Below are 19,357 nucleotides of genomic sequence, written 5' to 3' on the forward strand. Positions count from 1 at the left end.
ATATTTTTCCATTTAGTGTATCAGATTTCTCAAGTGGCCATCATTCTGCATTTCTTGTTTTATCCCTTGCAAATGGTCTTAAAAATCCTAATAAGCAGAAATAAAATAATGATTTTATTTACATTTAAATAGGGTTTGGATAATTGTGTTTTACAATGATTTCTAGGATTTTCCTCTAATAAAAATATTATGTTCAATTATTAATCATTCTGGTAACAGACTGAAAGACCATGGCTAAATAGAATCTTGGTCAGTAGAGTTTTGGCTGCCTTCTTATCTCCCAGTGCTTTTCTGCAAATGAATACTGTGGGAAGTATTCCTATAGTATGAAAAACATTTTTTATCCAGTCTATGGTGTTTCTGCTCTAGTAACCTGAATGGACTAAGCTAGAAACCTATAAATAAGAGACTTGGAAAATGCAACAACCTTATTAAGCCATGTTTTCTGCTGGTGTCATTCAGTTTACCAGACTCTTTAACTTTTTTGATATTTTGAGATAGCTGGAAATTTGAACAGTTACTACCTATATGATGATATCAAGAAACTTGTTAAATTTGTTAAGTGAGATAATATTATGGTTATATTTATTGTGTAATCCTCACCTGAGGATATTTTTCTATTTATCTTCAGACAGAGTAGGAGGGAGGGAGGAGGGGGACAGAGAGGGAGAGAGAAAGGGAGAAAAAGATCAACGTGAGAGGGACACATCGATTGCCTGCCTCCCGCATGACCCTGACCAGGGCCGGGGACAGAACCGCAACTGAGGTACATGCCCTTGACCGGAATTGAACCCACAACTCTTTGGTCTGCCGGCTGACGCTTCAACCGTTGAGCCAAACCGGTCATGGCTGTGGTTATATTTAAAGGGAGCCTGTTTTCTGGAGATATCTATACACAGAAATGTATATAGATAAAATTATATGATGCCTGGTATTTGCTTCAGAATAATACAGGAGGACAGATAAGAAAACAGGAGTACAAATAAGTTAACATTCACATTGTGATGATAATTGTTGAGGGTGAATGATGGGCTCATGGGCAGTCACTAATACTATATGTTCATTCTTATATAGCCTTGAAATTCTTTATACGTTTTTTAAAAAAGAGGATGACATAGAGACAGTTTCAGACAAAAAAATTAGATGTTACTGGCAGAATTGGAGAGTTCTTCAGGCAAATAGGGAATATTCACAAATGGGACTGATTCAGTGTGGGGAATAAGAGGGCCGAAGGAGAATTCAGAGAGTTTTGATGTTTCCAAATCTGTGACCAGAAAGGTAAATAATAAGGGATCAATAAAATAAGCATTTTAAAATGGAATATGGTGAATTTAAGATTTAACAAGAGGCATCTGAGCACCGTGAGTTCCTATTCCTAAAAGTCCACGTGTCTTACAACTGCCTTTCAGCTTACCACTCTGTATGAGAACCTAAGTGTGCGCAACCAGCAGCTAGAAGAAGAAGTAAAAGATCTGGCAGACAGGAAAGAATCAGTTGCACATTGGGAAGCTCAAATCACAGAAATAATTCAGTGGTGAGTATTCTTTTAAATGTGTTTTTGTGGGTGATTTTAGACATAGGCTCAAGTTGGTATGAATTTCAGGAGGCAACTAACAAGTTACCTTATTTTTTGCTATGAAAAAATAAGTTACTCTAAAAGCATAGTTTTATTACTGATGTTATTTATTACTCATCCGTGTTCTATATTTTCCATTACATTCCCTAACTCCAGCAGAATACCCCATGTCATCTTTTACACAGATCACTGAAACCTGGTATTTCTTTCTAACAAAAGAAACTGTTTTTCTCTCCTAAGACAATTGGTCTTTAAAGAACAGAAGAAACTCATTCACTACTTATAGATGTTCCTTCCTAAGATCAAAATTGCTGTATTTGTGATTATTTGAAGGAACAGAAAGCCTGGAGAAACATTTAGAAACTGAAGTTGCGCTATCACCTTTCATAATTGTTATTGGTTGATTCACACATGGCAATTTAAAAACCTTAAATGGGTACAGTTTAGTTTTATCAACTGTTCTTTCAATTAAGCTCTTAGCATTTAATTTGAAATAATTACCTTAGTGACCTTCATATTAATTCATTCATTAAAATGAATTTGTAAAAATTTGTATATATTTTTAATACATGCAGGAAGTGAAATCCAGTGGGGACTTTATTTTCTAATGAAAATAATTTAGTTTTTTTATATTTAATTTCTAACTTTTTTACTTTTTGGCAAATCATGGTTATTTAATTTATCTGAAAACAACTTGTTTCTTCATATATTTATAGACCAGTCATCATTCAGTAGGAATTTTTGTTTCTTGTGCTCTTATTTTGGTTCTTTAAGCATTTTTTCCATTTTCCTTACTTTTGCCAGATCAATACCCTCCTTCTTAAAATTAAAGTGAATAAACACTCTTTTAAGAAATCATACCCAAATGACTCAAGTATCGTGATATTGCCTTAACTGTGGAGCTGTTATGTTAACTCATCTTGAGCTTAATAATGTGACTATTCAGTAAATATCTAAAGGAAAATGTCCCAATTGTGGAATTCTGGTTGTGTTCCACACAGTACAGTAAAATAGTTCATTAATGTTTAACTTATGTCCTTGTAATCAAGTCTACATTTCTGAAGCAAAATCATTTTAATATTTAGTCAAGCTTATATAAAAAATTATGACTATTTATTTGTAACTCCATTATTATATAATCAAATTTATAATTAGGGTATGGCTGACAATGACTTTATAGACGAGAAAGCTGATCTGGCCAAAGCCTAAGCTCCTAGACCACTGGTCTTTCCAGGGAGTGGGCCTGGTAAAGGCAGGAAGCTTTAAATGTGGCCTCTCTGGGAAGGATTGGTAGACAGGAGAAAAGTGAAAGTTTTAAAAAAATCCACAAAATACTCATTTTACATTTTTCATATTCAATTGAAATATTCAGACGAGGAATACAAGGAAGTCACTTTGCTTAAAAGCTGTTATTTAGAAATTTAAATGTTATTTAGAAATAACAAATTATTAAATACTTAATAGGCTAAAAGAAAAAGATATACTTCCTGTTCTCACCTATTTGAAAATTAGCTCTCTGAGATATTCTATCCAAGCTTATGAAAGTCAAGGGTCTCGAGCTATTTAGAGTTTTTTAGTGTGATATATTAAAAAATGAAGTAATGCCAAAACAAAGATTTGGAAACTTGTAGTATATAGTAGTACCCACTTATCTGTGGTTTTGCTTTCCGTGGTTTCACTTACCTGTAGTCAACCTCAGTTTGAAAATATTAAATGGAAAATTGCAGAAATAAACAATTCATAGCTTTAAATTGGGCGCTGTTCTGAGTAGTGTGATGAAATCTTACATCGTCCCACTCCATTCATCCCGTCCGAGACATGAACCATTCTTGACAATTCAGGAGTCTAAATTCTAAAGATGCTAAAACAAGATTTAGGATTAAATTTGTATGCTGTATGCATCATAGATACATGTTAATTTTTCTGAAATAAACATTCCTCGTAGGTATTCAGTGGCCTAAACTTTATCTTTGGAAACAACCAACCCGCACAAAGCAAATAGTCTTTTCCAAAGTGTATTAGAATATATGAACATTGCAAATTTTAATGTTTGTCTTTTGGAATTATAGCTTTCTGTATACAAATGATTTTCATTCTTGAGAATGGGACCTTTTGTAGATTTTCATATGCTGGCCCTCCCTGCCCATGGTCTTCCCTTTGTTTTGGAGGAGATGTAACAAAAGTCAAATTTTCTTTTGAGAAATTCTAGTATATGGAATTTTTTTTATTAAATATAATTTATAAACATTTCTACCTAAAGTCATAATAGCTGTATTAGCAAGATAGTCTTAATTAAAGACAGTAAATGAAAACCAAGTTTCAATAAACTTTAATCTTTTCTCTTTGATTGTTTTATTTACCATTTTAGAAAACAGAAGAGCTTTAATACAACTTTGATTTTTACAGAATATGCTATTTTAAATTAAACTTTCTAAATACAGTGTACTCCAGCTTCAAGAAAGGTGTATTATGTTTTTTATAACATAAAATGGCAGAATCTAATTAATGAGAAATCTTAATATTCTTTGAAAATCATGAGAGGGGGAGTTTAATGTTAGATTAGAAGAGTGTTAATTCTGTGGTTCCTGGTGAAATTTTACTGATTTATCAGGTATGAGTAACTTGGACTTTCCTAAACATGGGCAGCTTTAACTTGTTCAGTGAACCTCTTTCCACTTGTTGACAGATGGTAGTACTGTGGTAGAACTTTTGAAAGAAGGTATTTTAGAACATCTTTAAATTTCTATCACATTTCACTTAATTCTTTATGATGCTTTAAAATAATATAGATCTCACTCAAGTTTTTCTTTTTGTTTTACTTTTGTGCTTTATATCTGTCTTTATATGTATGTATTTTAGGGTCAGTGATGAAAAGGATGCCCGAGGATATCTTCAGGCCTTAGCTTCTAAAATGACTGAAGAGTTAGAAGCATTAAGAAATTCCAGCTTGGGTACACGAGCAACAGTAAGCCATCATTCTGCTCAGAAACTTATCATAATGGGGGCAGGAAGAGGCTCAGAAGCATGATAATAAATCTGAGTACTGCCCTGGCCGGTTTGGCTCAGCAGCTAGAGCATCAGCTTGCTCCAAAGGGTCCTGGGTCCTATTCCCAGTCAAGGGCATGTACCTGGATTGCAGGTTTGATCCCTGGGGCCCCAATGGGGGTCATGCAGGAGGCAGCCAATTGATGTCTCTCTCTCACATCGATGTTTCTCTCCCTCCCTCCCTCCCTCCCTCCCTCTATCCCTTCCACTCTATCTAAAAAAGCAATGGAAAAATATCCTCAGGTGAGGATTTAAAAAAAAAATCTGAGTACTTATATCAGTTGGTCTAGGTTTTAACCTACTGTAAAGTTTTTCATGAATAATCAATTAGTCCAAGTCTTTTCCAGTTTAGGCAATCATAATACGTAGCTGCTTAACTATAATTTGTATAGCTAGCCATTATTGGTAATAAGTATAAAAAATAAACATTTATATTTGAGTCTACATTTATTTCTGAATTTAATGAAAAATATATTTTGATAAGTATTCTATTTTGTTATTAGAGTAAAATGATGCTTTTAAGTAGTTTCCAACTTCACTTGAATTACTAAACTTAAATATAAAACGTGAAATAGAGCTAAAAAGTTGTATTTCATAGGATATGCCCTGGAAAATGCGTCGTTTTGCAAAACTGGATATGTCAGCTAGACTGGAGTTACAGTCAGCTTTGGATGCAGAAATAAGAGCTAAACAGGCCATCCAAGAAGAGCTAAATAAAGTTAAAGCATCTAACATCATAACAGAATGGTAAGATTAAATGATATAGCCCTATTAGAATAACTTCTATGTTGGTCCAGAAGTATTTGGAGAGAAGTTACATGTTTAGTTTCCTAACACCTTTTTTTTTTTAAGTGATAACCAGCAAAGGTTATGAAGGTTTGAAAATGAATAGATGCTTTTGGACCTTTCATGCAGTGATAGGCTTGCAATGCACCCTTGTTTTCCTCTGATTCGACCGTAAAATGGAATGAATAGTACTAATTAATATTGCATTTTAATGTTGTTTACGTTTCCTCTTATTTGTAAGATTTATTTGCTTCTCAAACTGTATTCCATTAAATCCCCAATTCTCTCATGTTCAAGAATACCACATAGTATAAAAGTGCAACATGTAGTTAGAACAAAGTACAGTCATCTGAAATTCTGGTCTGTACCATGTGTCTTCTACAAATGAAGGTCCTTTTGATGGTAAATTTCATAATGGTGTAATATATTTTAATTGTTGTTCATGTTCTTTTATGTGTAAAAAAGAAAACAGTATATCCCCACAGCCTCTGGGAAAGTTAGCTAATGAATACGTTCTCTCAGTTCTTTTCGCAACAGTAAAGCAATTTGCGCTCTGGATGAAAAAAATTGTCAAATGAAAATCATAATTGGATTGGATCTAAACATGGTTCAAGAACAAGTTAGTGTAGATGACATAGAGGAACAATGGAGAGTTCATGTTACAAATCAAAGTTTTTAAATAATTTGTTTTGGTGATTTAAAGGTATTCAGTCATGAAAATAAATATAGTCATAAATTCACTTTTGAATGGTGTGAAGCCTTAGTCTTTAAACTGCAGCCATTGGTGTTTTGAATCAAATCAGAGACCAGATACATGGCAGCCCACTTGAACTATAAATTCTTGATATAAATAATCTAGACATAAATTAAGTGTGCTTTACTTAAATGTGCTAGTATGACATAAAAAAGGAAAAAAGGAAAAAGCTTTTTCTGGGGAATATGAATTGGCTGCCAGCATAAAGCTGTTGAAGAAGAAGGAAAAAGGCCCTGGGGGGAGTATTCATCACAGTGTGAAGGAACAGGCTTGTACTCCCTCACCTCCTGGTCCTACTTCCAGCTGAGGAGTGGTGCATATATACCTAACCCAGGGGAGCTGTGCTCCGCACTTCACCACCTATGGTCTAGGACGTGGATTCGAGTATGGTGGATTTGAAATAAACTGATTGAAACTTCCTCAGGGCTCCAGAAAGTGAAGAATAGAACTTTTACTTCCATCACTAGCAGACTAAGGCCCCTTTAGTGTGGGCTATAGGGCTACAAAGAGAACCTACATGTAGATGTCCAGCTAGCTACCAGTAGTGTTGATTTCACAGATGACTGTAACTGCCTAACTATACAACCTAACACGAACACACACACACGCTTTTCTAGCAAGAGGAAGAGTCCAGCATCTGGGTTACATATTTAAAGCAGCTAGTGGGGTGGTACATAGTAGGAGCTTATTAGAGTTAGTTCTCTTTGCTATTAAAGAGAGAAAAAGAAAATCTATGGAAAGATCACAACATATGTAAATAGCCTTGTGCCAAGTCCTATTAAAAAATACATGGGCCCTGACCAGTTTTGCTCAGCGTTTGGAGCATCAGCCAGCAGACCAGAGGGTCCTGGGTTCGGTTCCCACTAGGGGCATGTACCAAAAAATAAAAATAAAAAATACACGGAAGTCCAGAAGCAGGTCCAGGTCACTGGCTGCTCCAAGGAGAAGAGACCAAGGAAGGAAACCTGCTGGTTGGCCCCAGCCTAGAGCTAGGCTCAGAGACAAGTCAAAACCCCAAGCAACAGTGGGACTGAAATGAGAGACACCTTGCAAGGACATCTAATCACTTCTTTAGTGCCAGCTCTTGGAGGACGGAAATGCCAGTCTGTACACTCCACCACAGCTTCCCCGTACCTTCCACATTTAGGATGAATCACTGAGGTCATTTCCTAAATAAACATTCTCTTTAATTGCCTGGAGTAAACTGTAAAGAAACAACTTTTAAGTGAATAGAATCCAAAAATATTCTTGGAAACCTTCAATATTGGGTCAGGGAGCTTTGACAAAACATACAGTGAAATCATCAATCACTGTTGGATGGAGACCACATTACAGCTCCAGTGTGTGCTACTTACAAACTGCACAAATAGGAAACAGCGTCACATTGCCACTTGGGAAGGTGGAGAGATGATGGAGGAAATCTAACTGAACCTCATGGTTTCACCTTCAGAATATTGCCAAGGAGGATGAAAACCTGAAAACACAGATTAGGAAGGACCAACGAAACATCTCCCAAAACTCAGAAAAAAACAAGCAAAGAAAATAGGGAAAAAATCCAGTAGCATAGTAGTAATGTGTAATCAGTGTGAAAAGCTATTATTTCTTCCCTGGGAAATAATAGACGAGCTAACCTCTGAGGATGAGAAAAGTGAGGAGAGATGGCCAAGTTTGGCCAGTACGACTGTGTCCAAGAGATGCACACACCCATTCTGAGATGGGATTTATATTGGGCCCTGATAAAGATTAAAGTTAAAAAAAAAAAAAAGAGTGTCATTCTCTGTGTTATAATTTGGAAAGACTGATTTTCTTCTCATGCCTAGGATATATAAGTTTGTTCATAAATCAGGGATATGAGTCAAGCTGAAATTTATAAACATATATATGCTCTACTTTCATGGTTCTCTGTGAAAGAAGTCTAACAGAATTCTAAAGTTAACTTTTGATTTTACGCCATTTTAAAATTTAATATTTAGCTCAGGGTCAGCAACTTTTTCTGTACAAGGCCAGATAGTAAATATTTTTGGACCATGGAGTCTCCGTCTACTCCACTCTGCTGTCATGGCAGAGCCACCATGGACAATATATGACCTAATGAGCCTGGTTGTGTTCCAGTAAAACTTTATTTACACCAGAGTAGATCACAGCCTGGATTTGCTCTTCTGGTAGTTTGCATTTCCCTAGTGTAGCGTGACTAACAGTCCAACCAAATAATTGATGGCTCACTAACCAGCAATAAAAATAATGACATTTTTTTCTTTTTTCCCCTTATTTAAGTAAACTAAAAGATTCAGAGAAGAAGAACTTGGAACTACTATCAGAAATCGAACAACTGATAAAGGACACTGAAGAGCTTAGATCTGAAAAGGGTATGGGAATGTTTTTTTTTTGTTTTTTTTTCCCTTCAGTCAGGACTTAATATTCTGTTATGAATACATTTTATTACACAAGATTCAGTTTATTGTGTAGATGGAAGAATTGTTCATTTAAGCAGTTCTGGCATCCATTTATGGAATATGTGTGTGTATGATATATACACTCATATTTGGTAGACTGGTCTCTGAGTCCTTTGTTTTACTTAAAGTACATTGTTTAAAGATTTGATTGTAATAGAAGAACTCACCTTGTGATAAATTTAACTGCTTTTTCTTTCTTTCAGTGCTATGAACTATTTCACAAATATTTTTGTGATTGGAAAAAAATTAGTTTATAATATACTTTATATTATTCTCATGTATTATAGGGAATTCACTCCCAGCATATTTGAAGAAACACTGTATGAAATAACTAAAGCTTAATCTAATCCAATGTTAAAAGAGCAATTCAAAGATAAAGAATTATTTTGCCATTTCATTGTCTTCTTCCATGTTTGATTCTTAAATTTCTCAGGATTTTTCCCATTTCCTTGTAAACATTACTTAAGCATTTTTTCCATTAATGTGAAAAGCAACTCAGAGTGCTTGGTAGCTCTATTACATGAACTTCTTAAACTTTCCTTCCATAATGTTGGTGTTAAGATAAAAATTTAATAGAAAGAAATTCAGAATTTTTTTAAAGGGGTCTCTTATATGCAGTTATGAGAAATTTGTTTCCCTGACAAAGTTGGTGTTCCTGACTGAATACTGACCTAGGTAATGGGCCTTGTGTTATGCTTGTGTGTTTCCCTGCCATTTCCCAGCCCTGGACAGTGATGTAAAGCCAGTTGGGTCTCTGCATCTGCTTTAAAATTGTGGAAGAAAGAAGGTAATCACATAAAGGAGTTAACACAGAAAAACCATTAAAAGTAGTAGATGTGCAATAAATGTTTGTTGATTGAATTTCCTAGTGGACAAGAAAGGAAGGAACCCAGAAAAAATGAATTAGGGACTCGGACTAGGAGCACAAGGCATCATGCTGAAATGAGGTCAAGCATAACTTTTTATACATGAAAAATAGAAGGGAACTGTATTATTTAGAGAGTAAAGGAAAAAGAATGTAAGGCATGGAGGACTTGTGACCCGAAGACAGTTTAAGTAGAAAAGAGACCAGTGCAGAGGATGACTTACTGTCGCACACAGAGGACGGTGACTGCATCATTTTTGGAGTAGATCTAAGCTTACAAAAGAAAAAACTTAGTTTATCACATTGCTTTCTTTTGAAAACATGTTAACCTATAACTTTTTATTTGGATTTTGAACATTGTAGAATAATAAAATTTTATTATATGTTGTAACATAATGTGTTATACTACTTAATATAATGTAATATTTACATAATGAGGGGAAGGTTCTTTTCTGCTTTATTTACTATCATATTCCCAGTGTCTAGATGGACAGCACATAATAGGCTCTCAAATGTTTATTGACTGAATGAATTTTTGAACATACTGCTTTATCTGGCAACTACGGTATATTATTAGAGAGTAATATAAAAATCAAACATTCGTTGTTGTTAGTTCCTGAGGATATGGAATAAAAAATGTGTACTTGGTTATATCTTCTCTTTCCTCCCTAGTATTTATCATTATATGTATATTTTAAGAATTATTTTGGAAATTATGCATTTAAAGTTAATACCACAGCCAAGAGATATTCATTCATTCTGTAAATAAAACAATACCTGAAATCAGATTGAGGCTTTGACAAAAGTTTTTTTTCATAACTATATTTGTTTTATGAATGCATTGTTTTTTTTATAAAAGATTATATATGTTAACTCATTCTATATGATAAGAATATTTCAAAACAGAAACCTTATTTAGTGATAAATTATCTTTAAAAAATCAGATATAATCAGGGGTCTATTTTTAAAATTCTCTCAAGTCTACCAAAAGATTTAATGTGTTTTTTTATAATGTACTATATGGGAAAAGAAAGAAATTTAAGAACTCCAGTAAGTTCAAGAAACAAGTGTTTCATGGAGAATGATATAATTTGACTATTCCAAGAAACATTATTGTAATTCTTTTTAAATATGTAGAGGTAAAATTGATCAGCTTTAAAATACAGTAGTTTGCAAACAACTTTTAATAGATTCAGGCAGGAAAGGTTATCCATGAAAATTAGTTTTTTTGTTCTAGTTTTAAGAAAAGTTGCTGCTGTCTTCTAGGTATAGAGCACCAAGACTCACAGCATTCTTTCTTGGCATTTTTGAATACGCCTACCGATGCTCTGGATCAATTTGAAGTAAGTATTAAGCTTTTCATATATCCTTTGGGGTCCATTTAAAACTTGCTTTGTGATTTAAAATTCACTTGCAGTTAAACTTTTATTGCACCCCACATGAGAGGACATAGACTCTTATATATTTAAAAATATAATAGGAAAGGAACATGTTGTACATTCTTATAGAAACTGCAATCACTTTTGTATTTAAGAAAACATGTAAGAAAGGTCTACATATGAGAGTTAAATGATTTAAAAGCAATTTCACCTCTTCCCCTGAGAAACAGTAAGTGCAGAACAAATCCTGACTTTGAAATAATTTTGACTCTTCTTTTTTCTCCAAATCATAGAGCCACAGTAAAAAGCAATTGGAAATGTTGAAGTTCACAATAGGGCAATGCTGGTTCTAATTCCAAATTAATTCAGTTTTTTTAGGAGTATATAATAGGAATGCTCAAAAAAAATTATTACAAAGAGTGTATTAGGCATATTCCATATAACAAAATAGTGATTATATGACTATCATTCTTTGGTACTTAAATTCTTTGCTTAAAAAAAACAAAAAAACCTTTGTGATATAAAGTATATCTTTGCCTCAGAAAATTTAAATTAGTGATTATATCTTTAGTCAACAATGCAAGTCCTCATTCTAGGTGCTGGGGATACAGCAGTGACCAAAGAGACAAAGTTCCACCCTCAAAGAGTTTACCTTCCAGTGGGAACAATTAGAGCCAGAGATTATTTCTTTCTTTTAGTTGTTACTTTCGAAAGTGCTTACACTGAATTTGATTAATTGATTTGCCATGAGCTTCATTTTACTGCATTTTGGGCACAACAAATGAACTATTTTTCATTCCTTTGGGAAAGGGAAAAAGAATCACTGTTTAAAAAGTAATTAATGAATTTCTAAGTTTCTTGAGAAACAATGACAGTGACTGCTTTTCTCATTTATTTATTTGAATTAATGTCATTTGCCTTTCAATTGTTTTGCAAAATTTTTGATTTATTATTATTACTAAATTGCTTCATCCATATTTTCTATTTTTTTATTGCTGTATTCGTTAAATAGGATTCCTTTTCTTCTTCCTCATCTTCACTGATTGATTTTTTGGATGACGTAAGTCTTTGATTTTCAAACCAATGAATCCTTCAGTAAAAGAGATCAGTGATAGAAAGAAATTGCCTAATGCAGTCAGTTTTGGAACTATCACACTTGATCATTTATTTGTGAGCCATAATTTTCTGCTTATCTTAAATGTAATGAAGAGTTTATCATTATTAAACATAATAAAATAAAACTGTACTTTGAAAAATTATTTTGCTATCAAAGAATCTGTATATTTTTATTCTTTGCAACAGTTCTGAAAACTGGAATGCTTATTTAATATTGTCATAGTACATATAGAGATATTTATAAACTGCTCATTTTTATTTTTCATGGTAATTTCTATTTCATATTTTCCATCTCTTTTCAGCACTTTATTTAATTTCTCTATTACTTAAAAGTAAACTCTGGTACTGTAATTAGAAAAGTGACAAGTTTTATTAAATCAGTAGGTTTTATAGTAACATAGTAATTGAGAACAAATCAATTTTTAGTGCTGACAAAATTTCTCTTCTAATATGGAAAGTGATTTTAATTTATTATATACTATATGCACTATAAATGGACTGCATTATTGTTTTCTCTCCTAAGTTCTGTACATTTAATAATTTAGAAGTTCCTAGTGTATATCATTCATTCTCTTTACAGAAATATTTGACATATATATTCTATTTTACATTAGATGACACAGCAATCCTTGTCATAAAGCATTTTATTATGATGTCAAGCATTCAGTCTTTCTAGAAATTGGGAAATAAAATTGGTTCACATTCAGATGTTATACATAGAACTGTTTTTTTAACCAGGGGAAATTCTTTGGATTTTTTTTTTTTTTTTTTTTGCATTTTGTTAAATATAATTATTATATTCAGAAGAATATTTAGCATAATTTTCCACTAAAGAAAACTCGATCTAGATTTTTAAAAATTATTTTTAAAGTGTTTTTTAATATCTTTGAAATATTTATATCAAAGTGTGTACCTTTGCACTCTAAATGGAACCTATTTTATTCTTAGGACAAATTATTCTAGTTAATTTTACAGTGTGATAAAAAGAGAACTCTAATGTACAATAGTATTTTATGTTATAATCTGGTATATATTTTACTGTACGAAAATCCTCAATATGGTATTTCCATGCAGATATGTCATTCACCTTTAAAAGAATTAGAAGTTGAATAAATTATTTTAACTGTTCTTTCCACTACAGAATCATTTTCATTTTTCTTTCTAACAGACTCTTCTCTACATCCCTTTGTCCCACAAAAATCTTTGCATGTCAGGCATAGGGATAATGTGTATTTGGGGAGGTGGGCAGCTCTTCTCAGCAGAGGCCTGCAGGAATGCACACCTCAGCCGGCTCCCTCCGTCTCGGCTCTCGTGCTGCGCTGCGCCAGCTGTAGTCACTTTCCACGGTTCTCCTAGGAGGACCCTTTCTTATCCTTCACCTGCTGTCACTCAGCACAAACTCTATTCACATATACAACTGCGTTTTAAAGCAACACAAAGGAACCATCACAAAGTAAAAAGGAGTTGAGTTCACAGAGCCTGCTGAATCTTGACGTTTCAGGCTCCAGCTGTAAAAGGCATGGTTTCTCACTCATGTGCCTCCAAGTTCTCTTCTCCCAATTTATTGGTTAAGCACAAAAGTAGACTCAAATTCTGCCTCTGCTACTTTTTCTAGATAAATGATTTGGAGCAAGGTACCTAACCTTTCTTTACTCATTGGACAAGTAATGATCTTGTGGTTGTTGAATTTTTTAAAAAATGTATGTAATGTCCTCAGTAATATTGGTTATTATTTCCTTACTCTTCATAGGCCTTTCCCCCTCCCTTTCTGTGTTCTCTTCAGTTCCTTTCTCGCCCTTCAGTTCAGTTTCACTTCAGTGCTTTCTTAGCTCTTCACCTCTCAGGTTCCACCCCTGCCAGTAGGAGTCCCAGGCCTTCCTTCAGGACTGTCAGCTCACACTACCATGGGAAAGGGATTCCCTCCTGTCGGGCAAAGGCCAGCAGTACGCTCCCACTTAAATAATATTTTATATTCTTAATTTGTATTTTATGGCATAAATCTCTTGTTTTTCTTTATAGTTTATAACTGTGACCACCCTTTCCAGAATTGTGATACAGTTCATCCTCCAAGTCATAGTAGAATGGTGTTTTGAATAGTGGTATTCAATCTTTGGTGTACTTGAGTTCAGCGTCCAAGATATCCACTATAACATTTAATTCTGTAGCTCCCTTTCTCTAAGGCATTGGAGTTTTTTTAAAATATGTTTTTATTGATTTTTTTTAGAGAGCTAGAAACATCAATGTGAGAAACATTGATTAGCTGCCTCCTGCACGTTCCCTACTGGAAATAGAGCCCGCAACCTGGGCACATGCCCTGACCGCGAATTGAACTGGGACCTCTCAGTCCAAGGGACAATGCTCAGTCCACTGAGCCACACTGGCCGGGCATATTTGAATTCTTAAGGAATAAAACAAATCTTGATTATTCTTTGTGTTTAAACTAGTTAGGTGGTTGTACTTGATGCTGATAATATGTGACTTCCCTCTTGAGCAAGTAGAGTCTAACTCTTAACTAACCCATAGCACATATCCTCTGGTCATTGTTTTTTGTTGCTATCTCATTGCTATAGCAAAGAAGATAATTACATTGGATACCTAAAATTTTAATTAGAACTGGGAACTTTTAAGTATAGGAGGGAATGGGACGAGTATTAAGCAAAATTGCAGAAATCAAGTTCTCTTTGGTGTCCACACATCATTGATCTTCTCCATCTGCTCCCAGTAGCCTCGTGCTCTCAGACCGCCCTTTGATTCTTCGGGCTTCTCGGCCCTCCTCCAGAATCCCCTCTCCTTTTTCCTTAACCCTCCCACACAGGTTTATTAAAGCTGTAATTCCTTCACTTACAACAGTACACACGGTCACTCTCTCACCTCTGGTTTTTCCTCAGTATGTTTTGCCTTTTAATTCAGAATTGAAGTGGATGCTAGGATTTGGGGCAACATGGGAAGATCAGAGCAAGATGCCTTTTTTATTTTTTTTTTTTATTTATTTATTTTTTTATCCTCACCCGAGGACATTTTTCCATTTTTTGTTCAGATAGAGCGGGAGGGAGAGAGAGGAAGAGAGAGAGAGAAACATCGATGTGAAGGGACACATCGAGTGGCTGCCACCCGCACGACCAACCAGGGCCGGGGACAAACTGCAATCGAGGTACGTGCCCTTAGCGGGAACCGAACCCGGGTCTCTCTGTACCGCAGGCCGACGCTTTAACCGCTGAGCCAAACCGGCCAGGGCCAAGATGCCTTTTTTAGACAAATCTTTCTATGTGTTAGAGTGGCCTCAACAGAAAAAGACTATACATAACACCTGTCCCCTCCTTCCCACTGATTCAGGCAGACCAGAGTCCATTCTTACAACTCTGCTTCCATGTCTCAGATGAACTTGGTCACATAGGCTTTGTACACATAGAATCATGGACTTTTCAAGGATAAAAGAACCTTAGGAATTATTCATTCTAATGGGGTTTATATGTTTGTTTTGTTTTTTAATCCTCACCAGAGGATATATTTTTTTTCTATTTATCTTTAGATAGAGTGGGAGGGAGGGGGGAGAGAGAGAGAGAGAGAGAAACATCCACGCGAAAGGGACACATCAACTAGTTGCCTCCCACACGACCCCCACTAGGGCCAGGGACGAACTGCAACCAAGGTATGTTGTGGAATGGAACCTGCAACTCTTTGGCCTGTGGGCCAGCACTCTAACCGCTGAGCCAAACCCACCAGAGCTCATTCCAGTGGTTTTAACTATTATTTGTCACAACACTCTCCTGTTAGTAAGAGTGACTTTTTAAGATTCTCAGTCTTTGGGGGAATAGAGGAGTAATGATAAAGGGGTTATATATGACATTCTTTAGAGCAGATCAAAGGGGGTTTTAGTTAATTTTAAAGAAGTGCTCTATTGGGCAAGGCATTCCCATATGGAGTATTAAGACAGCAGTAAAACAAGCACCAGAATCCTTTCTACTTTGGAAGTAATTCCCTCTCTGTCCTCATCTTTTCTCTCAGCCCTGCCTGCCCAATCCTAGACTTCCACAATTACTCCACAATTCTGTGCTCTGTGTACTCAGGCCACGTTTACAAAATGGCAATTGCCTGTTTAACTGGAAAATGAGAATGTACAGACTTGCTTTTTGAAGTTTGTTTTATTCTATGTTGTGTGGAAAGAGTAAATCAAGGAATTAAAGCTCCAGAATGTGCCCTGGCCCGTTTGGCTCAGCGGTTAGAACATCGGCCTGTGGTCCAGAGAGACCCGGGTTTGGTTCCCGCTAAGGGCATGTACCTCGGTTGCAGTTTGTCCCCGGCCCTGGTTGGGTCGTGCAGGAGGCAGCCACTCAATGTGTCCCTTTCACCTCGATGTTTCTCACTCTCTTCGTCTCTTTCCCTCTCACTCTATCTGAACAAAAAATGGAAAAATGTCCTCGGGTGAGGATAAAAAAAAAAAAAAAAGAGCTCCAAAATGTGAAAGTCAGACATAAAGGAATAGAGCCAGTACCTACAGTCCAACTGCCTGTCCCCTAATATTGTTTTCTTGAATTCTGTCATATTAAGAGAAGCAAGGAGTCTGAGTTGAATTGGCAAGCTGAGTTCTTATGGTTTTTGGTCTCATATAAAATATTATTAAGATGTTTCAAAATATTTCATTTTAGTCTTGGCTCCTAGTTTTCTTAGTTTTTCTCTTGCTTTTAGCATTGTTCTCTCCCCTAGCTTCTTTCGTGTTCTGTCTTAACCAGTCACAGAAATCTGATGCTTGGCAGCTTAGTTTTGACTGTCTCTGGGGAAAGCTGACCATGTGTATGAATCAGTGGAAAACAGAATTTTAAAACACACCTCGTAAAGATTGTTGAATCCTATGAACAAAACTCGGCCTAGATTTTTTTGAGAAATTATGGCACTCCTGAGTTTCTTCCTTCAATTCTTAATTTTTAAAATTTTCATGTATGTCATGTATTTCACATATTAAACACAACCCGGCTTGAAATTCTCACATTTCAGAAATTGTCATTTGCAATTTTTTTTGTAATTTAGGCAACATGATATATTGTATATTATTGTGTATGTTATATATATTTTTAATTGTTTATCATATATCAGAATATATTTAGGCAATGTAGAGGGAAAGAACCATGACTACATAGTCTTTTACCTCTTCGGTATTTTATTAAATAAGACTTTGGGATTCTTTAACTGAAACTTAAAATCTATTAGCGAAATTATATATCCATAAGATAAATTATTTGGGGGGTTTTTTGCTTGTTTGCTTACTTCCATAATCAGCCTTAAGTTCTGGTGGCAAGTTATAGACCTAGATATAAAATGTTTTTTAAATGGTATATAATTTCATATTAAGACAATGTACTGGTTTTCAATGTTTGCTGTGAGACCAACAGTTTCAGTGTTTATATAAAACCATGGTGTATAGGAGTGTGTATGCAAGTGGTATGTGTGTGTGTTTTCCTCTAATTGCACCATCAGGAAAAAGTGCAATTTGTCTTTTTCTATTGAAAACATAAAGGTAGTTGTCTAGGAAGACAACTATAAAGGTGATTTCTAGGAAGACACTTGTGAAAGAACATTATTACTATGGTGATTTAGCATCATTATTAGTTTTATACATTGCTGTCTTAGAAAATGTTCTTGATATACAAAGATAATTTTGAGAAACATTTTGACTTTTTATAAGTGTAATGGTAAAATATTCACTTGGAGTTATTCATGCTCTTTTTCATGGTTTTAGCATACTCCAGACTGGTCTAGGAGTAGGGATAGATAAGAAGTAAAAAATGTCTCTGTGTTAAACATTTTAACACTTTTTACATATATAATATTCTGTGTACAGTGGTACATACTAAGGTAAATCATACATAAAACTAGACCTCAAAATACTCCTTATTAGAAAAAATACATAGTTGCCCACTGTGCAGTGTAGAAAGTGATAAATGCCCTAAGAAATATTAGGTTAAGTACTGTGGAATTTCAGAAGGATTTATTCAGTATTTATTTATTTATTTATTTATTTATTTATTTATTTTTTATCCTCACCCGAGGATATTTTTCCATTTTTTGTACAGATAGAGTGGGAGGGAGAGAGAGGAAGGGAGAGAGAGAGAGAAACATCGACGTGAAGGGACACATCGAGTGGCTGCCACCCGCACGACCAACCAGGGCCGGGGACAAACTGCAACCGAAGTACGTGCCCTTAGCGGGAACCGAACCCGGGTCTCTCCGGACCGCAGGCCGACGCTCTAACCGCTGAGCCAAACTGGCCAGGGCTATTCAGTATTTATTAAGAATTTTTAAATTTATAGGCTTTATACTAAGCATAGTACAATATTTCCTGCCCTTGAGGATGTGAATCTGGAGGAAAAGACAAACATCTAAATAGATAATTTTACCACCATTGGAAGAACTACAATAATAAAATATGGACTACATATCATGGGAGTATAAAGGAGAGACATCTAACTGAACCAGGAGGGTCAGAAAAGCTTTCTAAAAGAAACAATGCCCGTGCTGGGCTTTACAGATGACTATGGTTAGCGAACTGAAAGAGAAAGCTGTGTAGGAGGCCTACATTCTAGGCACGGGGAGGCAGAGGCCAGAGGGAGAATTAGTTCAGTTTGCTGAAAGCAAAAAGGATGACGTGGGGATTGGTAAGAAATGCGTTTGAAGACAGGCAGAGGCCAGAATCAGGATGACTTTATATTCTATATTTTGGAGCTTAGATTTCATCAGTTCCATATGTAATTATTATTAAAAGATGTTTGTTTGTTTATCTTCACCCGAGGATATTTCTTCATTGATTTTTAGACAGAGTAGAAGGGAGAAACATTGATATGAAAGAGACACATCAGTTGGTTGCCTCCTGCATGACCCCGACTGGGGCCAGGGATCAAACCTGCCACCCAGGTACATGCCCTTGATCGGAAATCGAACCCGCAACCCTCTGGTCCTCAGACCAACGCTCTAACCGCTGAGCCACACTGGCCAGGGAGATTATTAAAAGGTTTAACAGGTGAAGGTGACCAGCTTTATTTTGGACAAGTTAAGTTTGAGGTGCCTGAGGAACATCCGTGTAGAGATGTTTAGCAGATGGTTTCCTGTATGAGCCAGAGAGATTTGGAAATGGTCTGCGTAGTTGAATGTAGATGAGATCTCCCAGGGAGAGAGGTTCTGTGAGAACAGTAGTGAGCCAGAACAGAAACCTGGGATCTCTGGTATCAAGAAGGGGGTAGAGAAATTGGATTCCACAAAGAGAAGGAGCAGTGGTCAGAGGGGATGAGGTTATGCAGGAAAGTGGCATGTCACAAAAACCAAGGGAGTACAGGGTTTTAGGAGGGAATAGTCAGCCACCTTGGTATAGATGGCTGCTGCCGACCTTATCAG

At 35.5% G+C, this 19,357-nt stretch overlaps 1 protein-coding gene across 6 annotated transcripts in view; it reads left to right on the top strand.

Moving 5' to 3' along the window:
* The window catches only part of CDC42BPA (CDC42 binding protein kinase alpha), a 222,747-nt gene that overhangs the window by 149,549 nt on the left and 53,841 nt on the right, over positions 1–19,357 (top strand). For 4 of the 6 annotated variants that reach the window (XM_036277347.1, XM_036277348.1, XM_036277345.1 and 1 more), the window contains 5 exons: positions 1,410–1,534; positions 4,436–4,541; positions 5,220–5,368; positions 8,436–8,527; positions 10,746–10,822. In XM_036277347.1, the coding sequence (XP_036133240.1) occupies positions 1,410–1,534; positions 4,436–4,541; positions 5,220–5,368; positions 8,436–8,527; positions 10,746–10,822 (549 nt within the window). Of the gene's footprint in view, positions 1–1,409; positions 1,535–4,435; positions 4,542–5,219; positions 5,369–8,435; positions 8,528–10,745; positions 10,823–11,870; positions 11,919–19,357 lie in introns of all 6 variants that reach the window. The other 2 variants (XM_036277351.1, XM_036277346.1) reach the window with 1 other exon arrangement.

This window comes from Molossus molossus, unplaced genomic scaffold (assembly GCF_014108415.1).
Source record: "Molossus molossus isolate mMolMol1 unplaced genomic scaffold, mMolMol1.p scaffold_m16_p_23, whole genome shotgun sequence".
Taxonomy (NCBI): domain Eukaryota; kingdom Metazoa; phylum Chordata; class Mammalia; order Chiroptera; family Molossidae; genus Molossus; species Molossus molossus.